Source organism: Pristiophorus japonicus, chromosome 21, assembly GCF_044704955.1.
Source record: "Pristiophorus japonicus isolate sPriJap1 chromosome 21, sPriJap1.hap1, whole genome shotgun sequence".
Lineage (NCBI taxonomy): Eukaryota > Metazoa > Chordata > Chondrichthyes > Pristiophoridae > Pristiophorus > Pristiophorus japonicus.
In genome coordinates, this window is record NC_091997.1 from 57,860,635 (window position 1) to 57,875,369 (window position 14,735).

At 44.2% G+C, this 14,735-nt stretch overlaps 1 protein-coding gene across 8 annotated transcripts in view; it reads left to right on the forward strand.

Moving 5' to 3' along the window:
• strada (STE20 related adaptor alpha) overlaps positions 1-14,735 on the forward strand; it is a 61,905-nt gene that overhangs the window by 1,928 nt on the left and 45,242 nt on the right. The window contains exons 2-4 of one of the 8 annotated variants that reach the window (XM_070864809.1): positions 6,620-6,675; positions 8,403-8,460; positions 11,832-11,860. The exons of 1 other annotated variant lie outside the window; for it this stretch is intronic. In XM_070864809.1, coding sequence (XP_070720910.1) covers positions 6,664-6,675; positions 8,403-8,460; positions 11,832-11,860 — 99 coding nt within the window. In that variant the 5' untranslated portion in view covers positions 6,620-6,663. 6 more of the 8 variants (XM_070864811.1, XM_070864817.1, XM_070864813.1 and 3 more) reach the window with 6 other exon arrangements.

Consider the following 14,735-nt stretch of genomic DNA (forward strand, 5'->3'; position numbering starts at 1 on the left):
ACTTGTTTGTCTGTGAGGGATGCCCGTGCTGAGGAGTGGAAGACATTTACTGGTGCCAGGTTCAGTGTACATTCTATACAGGATAAAGCTCCCTCCGCACTGCCACCAACGATGTGCCCGATCACAGTCTGAGAACATCACATATTGCACCAGTGCAACATTTCCATGCTGATAGAACAAGAGCAGCAGTATTGTGGTGTAGACCTGACCTCCATCTGGTAGACAACGGAGGCTTTAATCTCCTATAGGCACAAAAGCCCAGGTACCCGAGAGGCAAGGACACTAAACAACATCAGAACATCACATTTAATTTGGTTCCAGAATTTGAACTGGAATCATCTGGTTGTTCACCCATTGGCGTGTTCGATAAAGAGCTGTGTTATCTTACTCACATTTTAAAAAAAAAATACATTCTCAGGATGTGGACATTGACAAGGCCAGCATGTATTGCCCATCCTTAATTGTCCTTGAGAAGGTGGTGCTGGGTCTACTTGAGCCGTGCAGCCCATGTGGTGAAGGTACTCCCACCATGGTGTTCGGTAGGGAGTTTTGGCATTTTGACCCAGCGATGATGAAGAAACGGCCAAGTCAGGAAAGGGTGTGACTTGGAGGGAAATTTACTGGTGGTGGTGGTCCCACGTGCCTGCTATCCATGTCCTTCGAGGTGATGAAGGTCACCGGTTTGTGCAGCCACAGTGTGCTGGTAGTGGATGCTAGTATTGTAGCTGTACTAGAACAGTAGAGGTGCAACTAGTTCTGCAGCTCAGGTTTTCAGGACTACAGCCGGGATGTTGTTGGGACCCTCAGCCTTTGCTGTATCCAATCCGCTCAGCCGTTTCTTATCGTCCCATGGGGCAAATCAAATTGGCTGAAGACTGGCCATGATGATGGGAGCATGCCGAGATGGATCATCCACTCGGCATTTCTGGATAAAGATGGTTGCAAAAGCTACAGCCTTGTCTTTTGCTGTTGTGTGCTGGATGCTGCCACCGTTGAGGATGGTGGTGATCTTGGAGCCTCCTCCTCCCAGTTTAGGACATTTTCCACCGCGATTCACAATTGGATGTGGCAGGACTACATCTTCAACTCTTTCACTGTGAGTGCATATCCTCAGTGTCTTGAAATATGCAAATATCTGAGTGGTCGCATATTCTGCATTCTGGTGTTTATGCTGTTAAATCTGTTTTCCATAGCCAATGGAGGGTAAGACTGTGCCTACTGATCTGCTGACAGGCAAGCTAAACTGGACTTTACAACATGAGCTCCAGGGGATGGGCCCCCCACATATACCGGGCCCCTGTAGACCCTGGGGATCCGAAATCAAAAGGCAGTTTGTGAGCTGGTGCTGTGGGCCGATCTGCTCGCGTGTACCCATCGAAAATCACTGAGCGGCTGTGGAGCACTTTGGGATGTCCTGAGGGTGGGAAAGCTGTTGTATATAAATGCAAGTTCAATCTCTCTCATCTGGGCAGGTGTGTTCTCTCTCAGAAATCCACAGTTTTTTTTAATGTTATTTCTCCAAAATGTACAGGATTCGGCTAATTACCAAGACACAGTAGGGACATTTTACGGGTGTGTTGTTACACGTTCCGAATCTGATTGTTCCCTTCCACTGATGGTGCCCTGCACGGAAGATCGCAGCATGGGTTCTCATTTTTTTTTAAATGTCATGGCTCCTTGGCTAAACCCCAATCTGCAAGCATGTAGTGTGTGCATCTTTATCCAGAAGTGCCGAGTGGATGATCCATCTTGGCGCTCTCCCACTATCCTGGCCAGTCTTCAGCCAATTTGGTTGTCCCATGTGACTGCACGAAACGGCTAAGCGCATTGGATACAACAAAAGCTGAGGGTCCCGACAACATCTCGGCTGTAACCCTCGGTGTGTGGGGGGGAGGGGGGGGCAGTGCAGAGTGACCCTCAGTGTGAGGGGGCAGTGCAGAGTGTGTGTGTGTGTAGGAGGGTGCTGGAAGAGGTGGCATTATGGATTCGCCTCCAATCATTGCTGGAAATTGTCGCGTTATCAAACGGAGCGGAATGCCTGAGTGGTGTTGCTGCATTGTGAATCCTGCCGTGTATTCATCCTGAATTTTAATTGTGTCCTTGTTATGTCGCTGTAAAAGTCCTGCCGGGATGGTTTTGTAGCTCTGCAAGCTTACTTCTGTGAAATATGTGAGAACAATTGATTTTATTTTTAGATCAATGGCCTGGGCGCGTTAAGTAGTAATGATGTCTGCATTTCTGTGACAAGGGCTCTAACCCACTACTGATTTATTTTCTGGCTTTGTCTGGAGCCTGCGTTTACAATCATTCTGCAGCTTTTGATACACACACACTTTCCCATTTATTGTTGGCTTAATGATGGATCTATTTTCATTAGTGTCTGAAATGCCCAAGATACAATATTTCAACAACCCCTTGAAAAGTATCAAGCTTCACAGGCAGTCAGCTGCACATGTTAATGGACCCGTGCTGTAGCTGCCCTGGGAATGTTTGATGGGACAGTGTAGAGGGAACTTTATCTGTATCTAACCCGTGCTGGGTAGGAGAGTGGCTCTGACGGTGGAAGAAGGAGGAACAGTTCCATTTCCACATGCTGTGGAATTTGCCCAGTCCCCCATTTGTCCACATTCTTTTATTGGATTCTAAAAATTGATGTGTTGGCATTAATGCAAAACATAGAAACATAGAAAATAGGTGCAGGTGCAGGTGCAGGAGCAGGCCATTCGGCCCTTCGAGCCTGCACCACCATTCAATAAGATCATGGCTGATCCTTCACCTCAGTACCCCTTTCCTGCTTTCTCTCCATACCCCTTGATCTCTTTAGCCGTAAGGGCCATATCAAACTCCCTCTTGAATATATCCAATGAACTGGCATCAACAACTCTCTGCGGTAGGGAATTCCACAGGTTAACAACTCTGAGTGAAGAAGTTTCTCCTCATCTCAGTCCTAAATGGCTTACCCCTTATCCTTAGATTGTGAGCCCTGGTTCTGGACTTCCCCAACATCGGAAACATTCTTCCTGCATCTAACCTGTCCAGTCCTGTCAGAATTTTATATGTTTCTATGAGATCCCCTCTCATCCTTCTAAACTCTAGTAAATACAGGCCCAGTCGATCCAGTCTCTCCTCATACGTCAGTCCTGCCATTTAAGAATATAAGAATTAGGAACAGGAGAAGGTCATCTAGCCACTCGAACCTGCTCCACCATTCAAAAAGATCATGGTTGATCTGGCCGTGGACTCAGCTCCACTTACCCGCCCGCTCCCCATAACCCTTAATTCCCTTTATTGGTTAAAAATCTATCTATCTGTGATTTGAATATATTTAATGAGCTAGCCTCAACTGCTTCCTTGGGCAGAGAATTCCACAGATTCACAACCCTCTGGGAGAAGAAATTCCTTCTCAACTCGGTTTTAAATTGGCTCTCCCGTATTTTGAGGCTGTGCCCCCTAGTTCTAGTCTCCCCAACCAGTGGAAACAACCTCTCTGCCTCTATCCTGTCTATCCCCTTCATTATTTTAAATGTTTCTATAAGATCACCCCTCATCCTTCTGAACTCCAACAAGTAAAGACCCAGTCTACTCAATCTATCATCAAAAGGTAACCCCCTCATCTCCGGAATCAGCCTAGTGAATCATCTCTGTACCCCTTCCAAAGCTAGTATATCCTTCCTTAAGTAAGGTGACCAAAACTGCACGCAGTACTCCAGGTGCGGCCTCACCAATACCCTGTACAGTTGCAGCAGGACCTCCCTGCTTTTGTACTCCATCCCTCTCGCAATGGAGGCCAACATTCCATTCGCCTTCCTGATTACCTGCTGCACCTGCAAACTAGTTGTCCTTGGAGATGGAGCACGCGGTGTCCACCGGTACGCTCGCGGCCTTCCGCGAGAGGTGGGCACCGGAGGGACTGGAGTGCATCATCACGCCCGGCAACCAAATTTTAATTTGATTTTACGTTTTAAAGTTTAATTTGTTTTAATTGCCGGTGCTTTTAGTGTCCCCTTCCCTTTTATAGGGGGCACTGGGGAAAAAAGGTGATTTTAGTGCCCAAAAAAAAAACCAAAAAAAAAAGAAAAACACAAAAAAAAAGGAAAAAAAGGGCCTTGTAAATGTCTGGTGTCTCACCCAGGTCGGGTGGCACGGTTTAATGTTTTTTTGTTTTGCAGATAAACTCCAAAAAGAGTTTCATGCACAAGGACCCCAGGTCCCTCTGCACCGCAGTATGTTGTAATTTCTCCCCATTCAAATAATATTCCCTTTTACTGTTTTTTTTTCATGGTGGATGACCTCACATTTTCCGACATTGTATTCCATCTGCCAAACCGTAGCCCATTCACTTAACCTATCTAACTCTCTTTGCAGCCTCTCTGTGTCCTCTACACAACCCGCTTTTCCATTAATCTTTGTGTCATCTGCAAATTTTGTTACACTACACTCTGTCCCCTCTTCCAGGTCATCTATGTATATTGTAAACAGTTGTGGTCCCAGCACCGATCCCTGTGGCACACCACTAACCACCAATTTCCAACCCGAAAAGGACCCATTTATCCACACTCTCTGCTTTCTGTTAGCCAGCCAATTCTCTATCCATGTTAATACATTTCCTCTGACTCCGCGTACCTTTATCTTTTGCAATAACCTTTTGTGTGGCACCTTATCGAATGCCATCCCGGGAATCAGTTTGGTGAACCTTTGCTGCACTCCCTCAATAGCAAGAATGTCCTTCCTCAGATTAGGAGACTAAAACTGCACACAATATTCCAGCTGAGGCCTCACTAAGGCCCTGTACAATTGCAGTAAGACCTCCCTACTCCTATACTCAAATCCCCTAGCTATGAAGGCCAACGTACGATTTGCAGCCTTCACCGCCTGCTGTACCTGCATGCCAACTTTCAATGACTGATGTACCATGACACCCAGGTCTCGTTGCATCTCCCCTTTTCCGAATCTGCCGCCATTCAGATAATATTCTGCCTCCTTGTTTTTGCCACCAAAGTGGATAACCTCACATTTATCCACATTATACTGCATCTGCCATGCACTTGCCCACTCGCCTAACCTGTCGAAATCACCCTGCAGCCTCTTAGCGTCCTCCTCACAGCTCACACCTAGCTTAGTGTCGTCTGCAAACTTGGAGATATTACACTCAATTCCTTCATCTAAATCATTAATGTATATTGTAAAGAGCTGTGGTCCCAGCACTGAGCCCTGCGGCACCCCACAAGTCACTGCCTGCCATTCTGAAAAGGACCCATTTATCCCGACCCTCTGTTTCTTGTCTACCAACCAGTTCTCTATCCACGTTAGTACATTACCCCCAATACCACGTACCTTAATTTTGCACACCAATCTCTTGTGTGGGACCTTGTCAAAAATCTTTTGAAAGTCTAAATACACCACATCCACTGGTTCTTCCTTGTCCACTCTACTAGTTACATCCTCAAAGAATTCTAGAAGATTTGTCAAACATGATTTCCCTTTCATAAATCCATGCTGACTTGGACCGATCCTGTCACTACTTTCCAAATGCGCTGCTATTTCATCTTTAATAATTGATTCCAACATTTTCCTTACTACTGATGTCATGCTAACTGGTCTATAATTACCCGTTTTCTCTCTCCCTCTCTTTAAAAAGTGGTGTTACATTAGCTACCCTCCAGCCCATAGGAACTGATCCAGAGAGGAAAATGATCACCAATGCATCCACTATTTCAAGGGAAACTTCCTTAAATACTCTGGGATGCAGACTACCAGGCCCTGGGTATTTATCGGCCTGCAATCCCATCAATTTCCCTAACACAATTTCCCGCCTAATAAGGATTTCCTTCAGTTCCTCCTTCTCACTGGACCCTCGGTCCCCTAGTATTTCCGGAAGGTTATTTGTGTCTTCCTTCGTGAAGACGGAACCAAAGTATTTGTTCAACTGGTCCACCATTTCTTTGTTCCCCATTATAAATTCACTTGAATCTGACTGCAAGGGCACCTATGTTTGTCTTCACTAATCTTTTTCTCTTCACGTATCTATAGAAGCTTTTGCAGTCAGTTTTTATGTTCCCAGCAAGCTTCCTCTCATATTCTATTTTCCCCCTCCTAATTAAACCCTTTGTCCTCCTCTGCTGAATTATAAAATTCTCCCAGTCCTCAGGTTTGCAGTTTGCTCAGCATCTGGGGGTGTGCTGAGCACCTCGAGTCTCGTCGCCGAGAGCATGCAGAAACCAAGTGTAGACAGCGAAAGGAGCTTGCAGAAAACCAGACTCCCCACCCATCCTTTCCCTCAACCACTGTCTGTCCCACCTGTGACAGAGACTGTAATTCCCGTATTGGAATGTTCAGGCACCTGAGAACTCACTGAGTGGAAGCAAGTCTTCCTCGACTCCGAGGGACTGCCTATGATGATGATGAACAGGCCTAGACGAACGTTTATTTGTAGCGGGGTGTACAGTGAACCTGGCAAACTCTTTGAGGCATTATGTTCATTTAGATTTGTACCAGGAGCAGGCAGGAAGCCTTTGTAGTTGGTGTTGATTGGCTGGCCAGTGTATTCCCCACATGATGGGTGTGTTACAGTCCCACCATGAAGTGTTTGAGTTTATAACCATGCTCTGTTTCATACTAGATCTCTTAATGGCAGTGCCTGTTTGGTGACACACCAGCTTTTCCATGTCATTTTTGGTAAGTCTTGCTTTATTTCAGTACTTGCATTCTTGTAATCGCCGTTTCAGCCAGCTGGAGCACTGACAATGATGTTGCCGCGATCAAGGGCAATGCTGATTGATTTCTGAAAAGGAAGCCATGGCGAGCCAGTGTATGTGACTGAGTGCAGGGTGAGTGGGTGGCAAGTGATTGTTCACAAAGCACCGACTCCTCCTTTAGTTTTCAGTGGGTTTTTGCTGTGTAGTTTCAGCTTTTAACATGGGAAATACTAATGGAAAATATATGCTTGCATCTTGATTTCACAGGTTGGGTACAATTCTGCTCAGTGCAAATGAATCATCCTTCTGCTCTTCGCCCCAATATTTGAAGACCCCCACACTTGCAGAATCTTTTTCTATTTTCCACACCAGCTGTTCTGTACCTAAGCCCGGTTACTGGTTTGTGCTGAACTAGGGGCACTTTTGTCCTCTGGACTTGTGGCTAATTGTAGGAAGTTTTCAGCCAGAAGACCAAAAAAAAACTTCAGTCCTGGTCGGATTTGAACCAGTGTCTTAACACCACTGTCTCAGTGTAAAGACTTAATGTGTATAATTTTGCAATTAAAAGAAATGTAATTTTACCTCTGAGACCTACATTTTTAAGCCCAGAGTACTAGGGTGAAAGTCTCCTCTCTGATTGTTAACAGGATTCTACAGGAAATGTGTTTGGGGCGCATGTTAAGATCAACTGTTAGTCAATCTCCTTTCTCCTCCGGTTCATGACGACATGCACAAGTAAGCACGAGACATTCGATGGTGGCGTATACACAACAGACTTTATTCCTATACTGCACAGGTGATCAATCTAAACCGTACACAGAGTAGCTTTTCTGTTTCGGTATCTATCTTTTGAGCTCTTCAAATAACTGTTGAAAGCCGTGCTGTTTTATATACTTTAGTTGCCTACATCGAAGCCATATGGCACAGGTAAGATGTCCTGATTTACCTGTTCATGAATCCTTTGGAAACCGCTTATTCACATAAACAGTCTTGGTTGTTTACTTCAAAGATACTTCTCTCAAACAAGACTTCCTGACCTAATTATTCTCCAATCCTTTGAGAAGCGTTAATGGACCCTTCCACCTATGATTATGACAGTGGCTACGCAAGTTATTCTTTAATCACTCATGGTTGATGTTATCCTCGTCACTTATTTCCTTCCTCAAGCATTTCTCGTAGATTATTTGGAGCAGAAGATAAGCCATGCTTTCACCTGTGGCACACCAAAGCTATCTTGTCTATCTTGAAAAGCCGGTTATTCCAAGATGCAAGGAAGTTTGATTATTAATCTGAACTCCTCAAGATATCCAACGTCTAACACTCCAGGATGTCCAACAGTGTCAGTTGGGTCTCAAGCAGGTGAGGTCCATACTGGTCAATTGGGCAAAGTACTGATTGTTCCCAGGGCCCATATGCCAGCAAGTCATCACCTCTGATAGCTAAGGAGCAAGAGGAGAAATGTGGAAGCGGGGGGATATTAAGCCGCTAATTTGCAGTGAAATCCAGAGCCTCAAACTGAAGCTGCATAGTGCAGTCGTGGGAAAACAGTGAGTTCCAATCTGGAAACCGCCGGTCCGTTTCTGCTCTCGCTGCTTGCAGTTTTTCCTTATTATTTTGGAGCCTTATTAAGTCTGTAGAAGGGTCTGAAATAATACTAATTGTGATTTCTCTTCTCTTGCCTCTCTCATTGGAAATTGCATGGCCTAGCGGTGGGTGTCTGAAAAACTGAGCGTGGAGAGCCTGCAGGACGTGGGACTGTTTGGTGGTAAGTTCGTTTTGTGCCACTTTGTACAACTGCTGTTGATGAACTGACTGCGGCACATGTCCAAGGTGGGGAAAGTGGCTGGATCATCCATGAGGGGCCAGTGGCAATTCTTTTGAGCTTTTTTTCTCACTCTAGGTCTTGTTCCCTATCTCTGCCTCTATCTATTCTCCTCATTCCCACTCGATGTCAATGTGCCACGGATCATCCTTCACGAAGACCTGGGGAAGCTGGTGGTTCCTGTGCTTCTCAGTAACATTCTGAGCATAGCTGTGTCGTAGCCTGGGGCGGGGTGGCGGGGGTTGGTTTCTCTTCTGATGTGTTGGGTTTATTTAGGATCTTGTCATATATATTTTACCTCTACAACAAGTTTAAGGTCTAGGAAACACTTGTACCTCTGGTTAATATTCTTTATTAAATCAAGTCAATGAGGTAATACACCACAGCTACTTGCATGCAGTGTATACCAACTGTACTCACATACTGAGGGCTCGCCAGGAGCTTGCAACTGTGTCGTCTTGACTGCTTACTCCAGCCGCAGCAGAAATAAATGAAAGTTCTCCAAGGAGCATTGACTTTTATGTTTCATTGCATAGGACAAATGTGGATACCATATGTCATTACGTCTGTGTGTATGCTGTTTATACAGCTGCTATCATTTAGTGCTGAGGTTAGCGGTTACCATTTGTTGCCTTTTGATGTCTGATTTCTTCGATCTTTGTTGCAAAAGGAACTGATGTGCACTGCAGTCCATTCAGTACTGACCATTACTTTCCTTCCTCACTCTGCACTAATAACCCCACCGTACTCTAGCTCAATATTATCATTCATGCTCAACTAGTTCTAATTAATAACTAGTTCTGAGGAAACTTTTAAAGACAATAATCTGAAACAAAATTAATTGGCATTTTTAAATGTATGGGCCAATAAATGAAAGTCAGCATGGACTTGTTCAAGGCAAATCGTGTTTGACTAACTGATCGAGTTTTTTGATGAAGTAACAGAAAGGGTTGATGAGGGCAGTGTAGTTGTTGTGTATATGAAGTTTCGGAAGTACAGCGCATCAGAAAGGAGACTCGTTAGCAACATTAAAGCCATTAGATTAAAGGGGCAGTGACAACATGGATACAACATTGGCGAAGGGACCGAAAGCAGAGAGCAGTGGTGAACGGTTTTTCAGACTGGAGGGAGGTATACAGTGGAGTTACCCAGGGGTTGGTATTGGGACCACTGCTCTTGATATATATTAATGACCTGGACTTGGGAATACAGGCCATAATTTCAAAGTTTGCAGATGACACAAAACTTGAAAATGTAGTAAACAATGAGGAGGATAGTAACAGGCTCCAGGAGGGCATAAATCAGACTGGCTAAATGGGCAGCATATGGCAGGTGACATATAATGCAGAGAAGTGTGAAGTGATACATTTTGGTAGGAAGAATGAGGAGAGGCAATATGAACTAAATGGTAAAATTTTAACGGGGGTGCAGGAATAGAGAGACCCTGTTGGTGTATGTACACAAATAATTAAAGGTGGCAGGACCAATGGAGAAGGCTGTTAAAAAAGCATAAAGGATCCTGGGCTTTATTGTTGGAGGAATAGAGGACAAAAGCAAGGAAGTTATGCTCAACCTTTAGGCCTCAGCTGAGTATTGTGCCCAATTCTGGGCACCACACTTTAGGAAGGATATCAAGGCCTTTAAGAGGGTGCAGGAGATTTACTAGAAAGGGATGAGGAATTTCAGTTATGTGGAGAGACTGGTTGATCTCCTTAGAGCAGTGACGGTTAAGAGGAGATTTGATTGAGGTATTCAAAATCATGAACGGTTTTGACCGAGCAAATAAGGATAAATTGTTTCTAGTGGCAGAAGGGTCAGTAACCAGAGGGCACAGGTTTAAGGTCACTGGCCAAAGAATCAGAGACTACATGAAGAAACTTTTTTTTTTAAAACAACAAATTGTTGTGATCTGGAACATGCTGCCTGAAAGAGTGGTGGAAGTAGTTTCAATAGTAACATTCAAAAGGGGATTAGATGAATATGTGAAGGGGAAAAATGATCGTGCTCTGGGGGAAGAGCAGGGGAGTGGAGGTTATTGGATAGCTGTTCCAAAGAGCTGGCACACGCATGCTAGGCCGAATGACCTCCTGTGCTGCATCATTCTATGGTTCTATGGTGAAGGCACAGTTAAGATGGAGTTTATGGAGTAGCCTACCCAGCGAGGCAGTTGAAATGGAGAATATTATACATTTTAAGAGGGTGATGGCTGATGTTTTGGCAGAATGTATCATTGAATGGGTAAATGGGATAAGAAATCTGTAATGTTTGGGTTGGATGGCGATGGTCTTTTCCAGTATTGTAGAGGTCTGTGTTCCTGAGAAAACTGGGACGTGTGTGTGGAGGGTGCTGGTTCATTAAGGAGTTGCATCCCTGATAGCCATGGTCTCCTGGAGCCTGCTGCAGTTGTTCCTGAAATGCTGGTCCCGGTTTTTATTCACCGGGAGATAGTGCTACTTGTGGTTAGGGAGTGTGATGCGCAATGTTAGGTGAGTATCAATGGATCTTTTCTCGTTTTCTTTTGGTGTCTTTGTATTCTGATGGGTATCCCCTTTCTCACTCATAGCCTTCAACTCTCTATCTATTTCTATTTTATCTGTACTACTGTCAGCTTTGCTGCTCTGTGCTTTCCTCTCTTGTTCCTCCTGTTTCTCTTCCATCGATCTTCATTGTCTCTTACTGCCTCAGGACCTCCCTCCCTCATTCTTCTCTTCCACCTATAATCTACAGGCTTTTAATGTCCAAGCATGTTGTTTCTTCTCTGACATCAAGAAGATTATGGTTTGTCCTTGAGCAGTCGGGTGTGAAAAATGCCATTCACTGCAATCCTCGAGATAATCTTTGGTTTTGTCGAAATGACCTTCATACTTTGAGAGAAAAGCACTGATATTTTATAATGTATACTATACTTTTCCCAAATTCTATCATTTGAGGTCTCTGCTGTGATGTGAATTCCTTTTATTGTGCACTCCTGTGGAATCAAGTCATAGAATTATTCTGATGATCACACAATATTCTATTAGCATTCTAGTGGAGACTGTAATATGTATGTAAATGAATGTAATAAGTGAGTATAAGACTGTAATTTAATGCAGGTGTCAGATGGTGTAATTAAAAACAATTAAAATCTCAATTATTCAAAGGCTGTTGTCACTGAAAATGCCAGTCTTATTACTCACTGAACAATCTCTCATTCTGTGCCATGTGAGCATGTGACCATGACTTGGATTGATGTCAGCTATGGTCAGGTTTACCAGTCTTGTTTGCCAATTGTTTGCCCCACAACTGAAAGTCAACTTTTAGTTTCTTTGCTTCAGAGCGGCCTCAGGCGGAATATAACAGAAAGGTGAGTACCAAGCAGCCGAAGGTTGTGATATTATTGGTTGCATGTAAGCCCTTGTGTCCTGTGGTGTGACCTGTGCTGTAGTCAGTGTCGCTGTGACTGCACCCTTGTTAAGTTTGCCCTCATGCATGTCAATACACTACCTAAGAGAATTTGATTTTGTAGTTGTGAATTTAAGGGCTACACTTTCCCTAAAGCCCCTCACCGCCCGATTGCCGCCCAGAAACACCGCTAGTGTTCTTTAACTAATGCTGGTGAAAATTTCCATAATAAATTTCCATAATAATATCGCCCGGCGAGAAAATGGATCTTGCACCAAGATTCCCGGCGAAACTAGGTGAAACGGGCATTTCTTACCGGAATTGATGGTAAGTACTAATATTTAGTCCAAGGTTGGGCTGAGGGAGAAGGGAAAACTCAAAAGAAATTTCACTTAAACAAAAAATAAAAAGTCATAAAACATTCTCACAGCATTTTTTTTAACATAATCACCATTTTAGAATTTAAAAAATAATTTTTAAAAACATTTAACTTGCCTTTCTCTGCAAGGTACTCACCTGTCGCCCTGTTCCGGCAGCTTTCCTCCGCTGAGGCGAAACTTAGACCCTGCCGGTTTCCTCGGCCTGCACGTGGGCGGTTTGCTCCCCGGCGCTCTTTTCAAAAACTCTTTTTAAAAAAAAAAAAAAAAATAATAAATAAATAAATAAATAAAAATAAATAAATAGAGGAAACTTTCGCCAGGCGGCTTTTCATCAAAATACAGCTGTACCGCCGAGAAAACCGCTGAGGATGAAGGGGAAAGTCTGGCCCTAAAAGCTAGTTCCATTTGTAGTGTTAGAAAGGTAATTGTATTATTCGTGACATTGCATATCATTTTACAGCACAGAAACAGGCCATTCGGCCCAACAGGTCTGTACCCGAGATTGTGTTCCACGTGAACCTCCTCCCATTCCTCTTCACCTCACCCTATCAACATATCCTGCCATTCCTTTCTCCCTCATGTACTTATCGAGCTTCCTCTTAAATGTATCGGTGCAATTCACCTCAGCCGCTCACATGGTGGTAAGTTCCATATTCTCAACACTCTGAATAAACAATTGGCTCCTGAATTCCCCATTGGATTGATTCGTGACTATCTTATATTGATGGCTCCAAGTTTTGGTCACCCCACAACTGGAAACCTCACTAATTCTACCCTCTCATAGAACCATAGAAATCTATAGCACGGAAGGAGACCATTTGGCCCATCGTGTCCGTGCTGACCGACAAACAGCTATCCAGACTAATTCCACTTTCCAGCTCTTGGTCCATAGCCCCGAAGGTTACGGCACTTCAAGTGCACATCCAAGTATGTTTTAAATGTGGTGAGGGTTTCTGCCTCTACCACCCTTTTAGGCAGTGAGTTCCAGATCCCCACCACCCTCTGGGGAAGGAATTTCCCTTCAAATTCCTACCCTTTAAACCTCCTACCGATTACTTTAAATCTATGCCCCCTGGTTGTTGACCCCTCTGCCAAGGGAAACGGGTCCATCCTATCCACTCTATCCAGGCCTCTCATAATTTTATACACCTCAATAAGGTCTCCCCTCAGCCTCCTCTGTTCCAAAGAAAACAAACCCAGCCGGCAACATCCTCGCAAATCTTCTCTGCCTCCTCTCTAGTGCAATCACATCTTTCCTGTAATGTGGTGACCATAACTGCACGCAGTACTCCAGCTGTGGCCTAACCAGTGTTTTATACAGTTCAAGCATAACCTCCCTGCTCTTGTATTCTATGCCTCAGCTAATAAAGACAAGCATTCCGTATGCCGCCTTAACCACCTTATCGACCTGTCCTGCTACCTTCAGGGATCTGTGGACATGCACTCCAAGGTCCCTTTGTTCATCTACACTTCTCAGTGTCCAACCATTTCATGTGTATATCAACCCCTTTCATAATTTTAAAGACTTCTGTTAGGTCACACCTCAGTTTTCTCTCTTCCAGAGAAAAGAACCCCAGCCTGCTCATTCTTTTCTGATGAGTATAATTTCTCTGTTCTGGTATCAACCTTGTCAATAACTTTTTTGCACTTTCTCCATTGCACATTAAGATTATAGCTGTATATTTTCTTCTAGTAGTTTCACATAGCGCAAAGTCCGAAATACAAATCTCAAAGCATGCAGCTTCTCGCATTCTATTGAGCTGCAAAGCTTGAGATTTGTATTTTGAATAGAGGACATGATGTTTGCAGTGGATCAACAAACCAGACTAGCCCAAGGAACAGGAGCCCTTGCCCCACACTGAAACATTCTGCTGTATATCTGAACATCATTCTCTGATGGATCCCAGCTGTCTCAGAATGTCACACAATAACAGGAGGTGGGTCAGCTTTCCCTTCTGACCTTATATGAGCGGTTCCGAATCGCTCCCACACCCTTGGTTCTAGACACTGGAATTATGAAGGGACTGTGACAGACTTGGACAGACAATCAGTTTCAAGGTAGGAAGCAGGTATGGCTTTATTGTGTCTAAAAAGAAGTAAAAGGCACACCTTTAATAACACACACAAAATATTAATACCAATACACACTGAGGAGTACAACACATTGAATAAAATGTCAAATTACAGCCTGAGGGGGAAAAGAATACAGCTCAAACTCTAAATGGGGTAAAGAGGAGAATGCAGATACATTTACACAAGTTATCCCAGCCTTTCCCCCCCCCCCGCAATTCCCCTAACTAACTAAGTTATAGCTCGGGGGTTTCAGGGGCCATGCTCACCAATCCCCTTTTGACTGTTCCAACTCCAGGGTTCGCCTTAGTTGTCCACGTTCTGTAGTCTGTACCCCTTGGTAGCGTAGGACCAGCTTGTAGAGTGGAAAAATCTTCCATTTTTCTT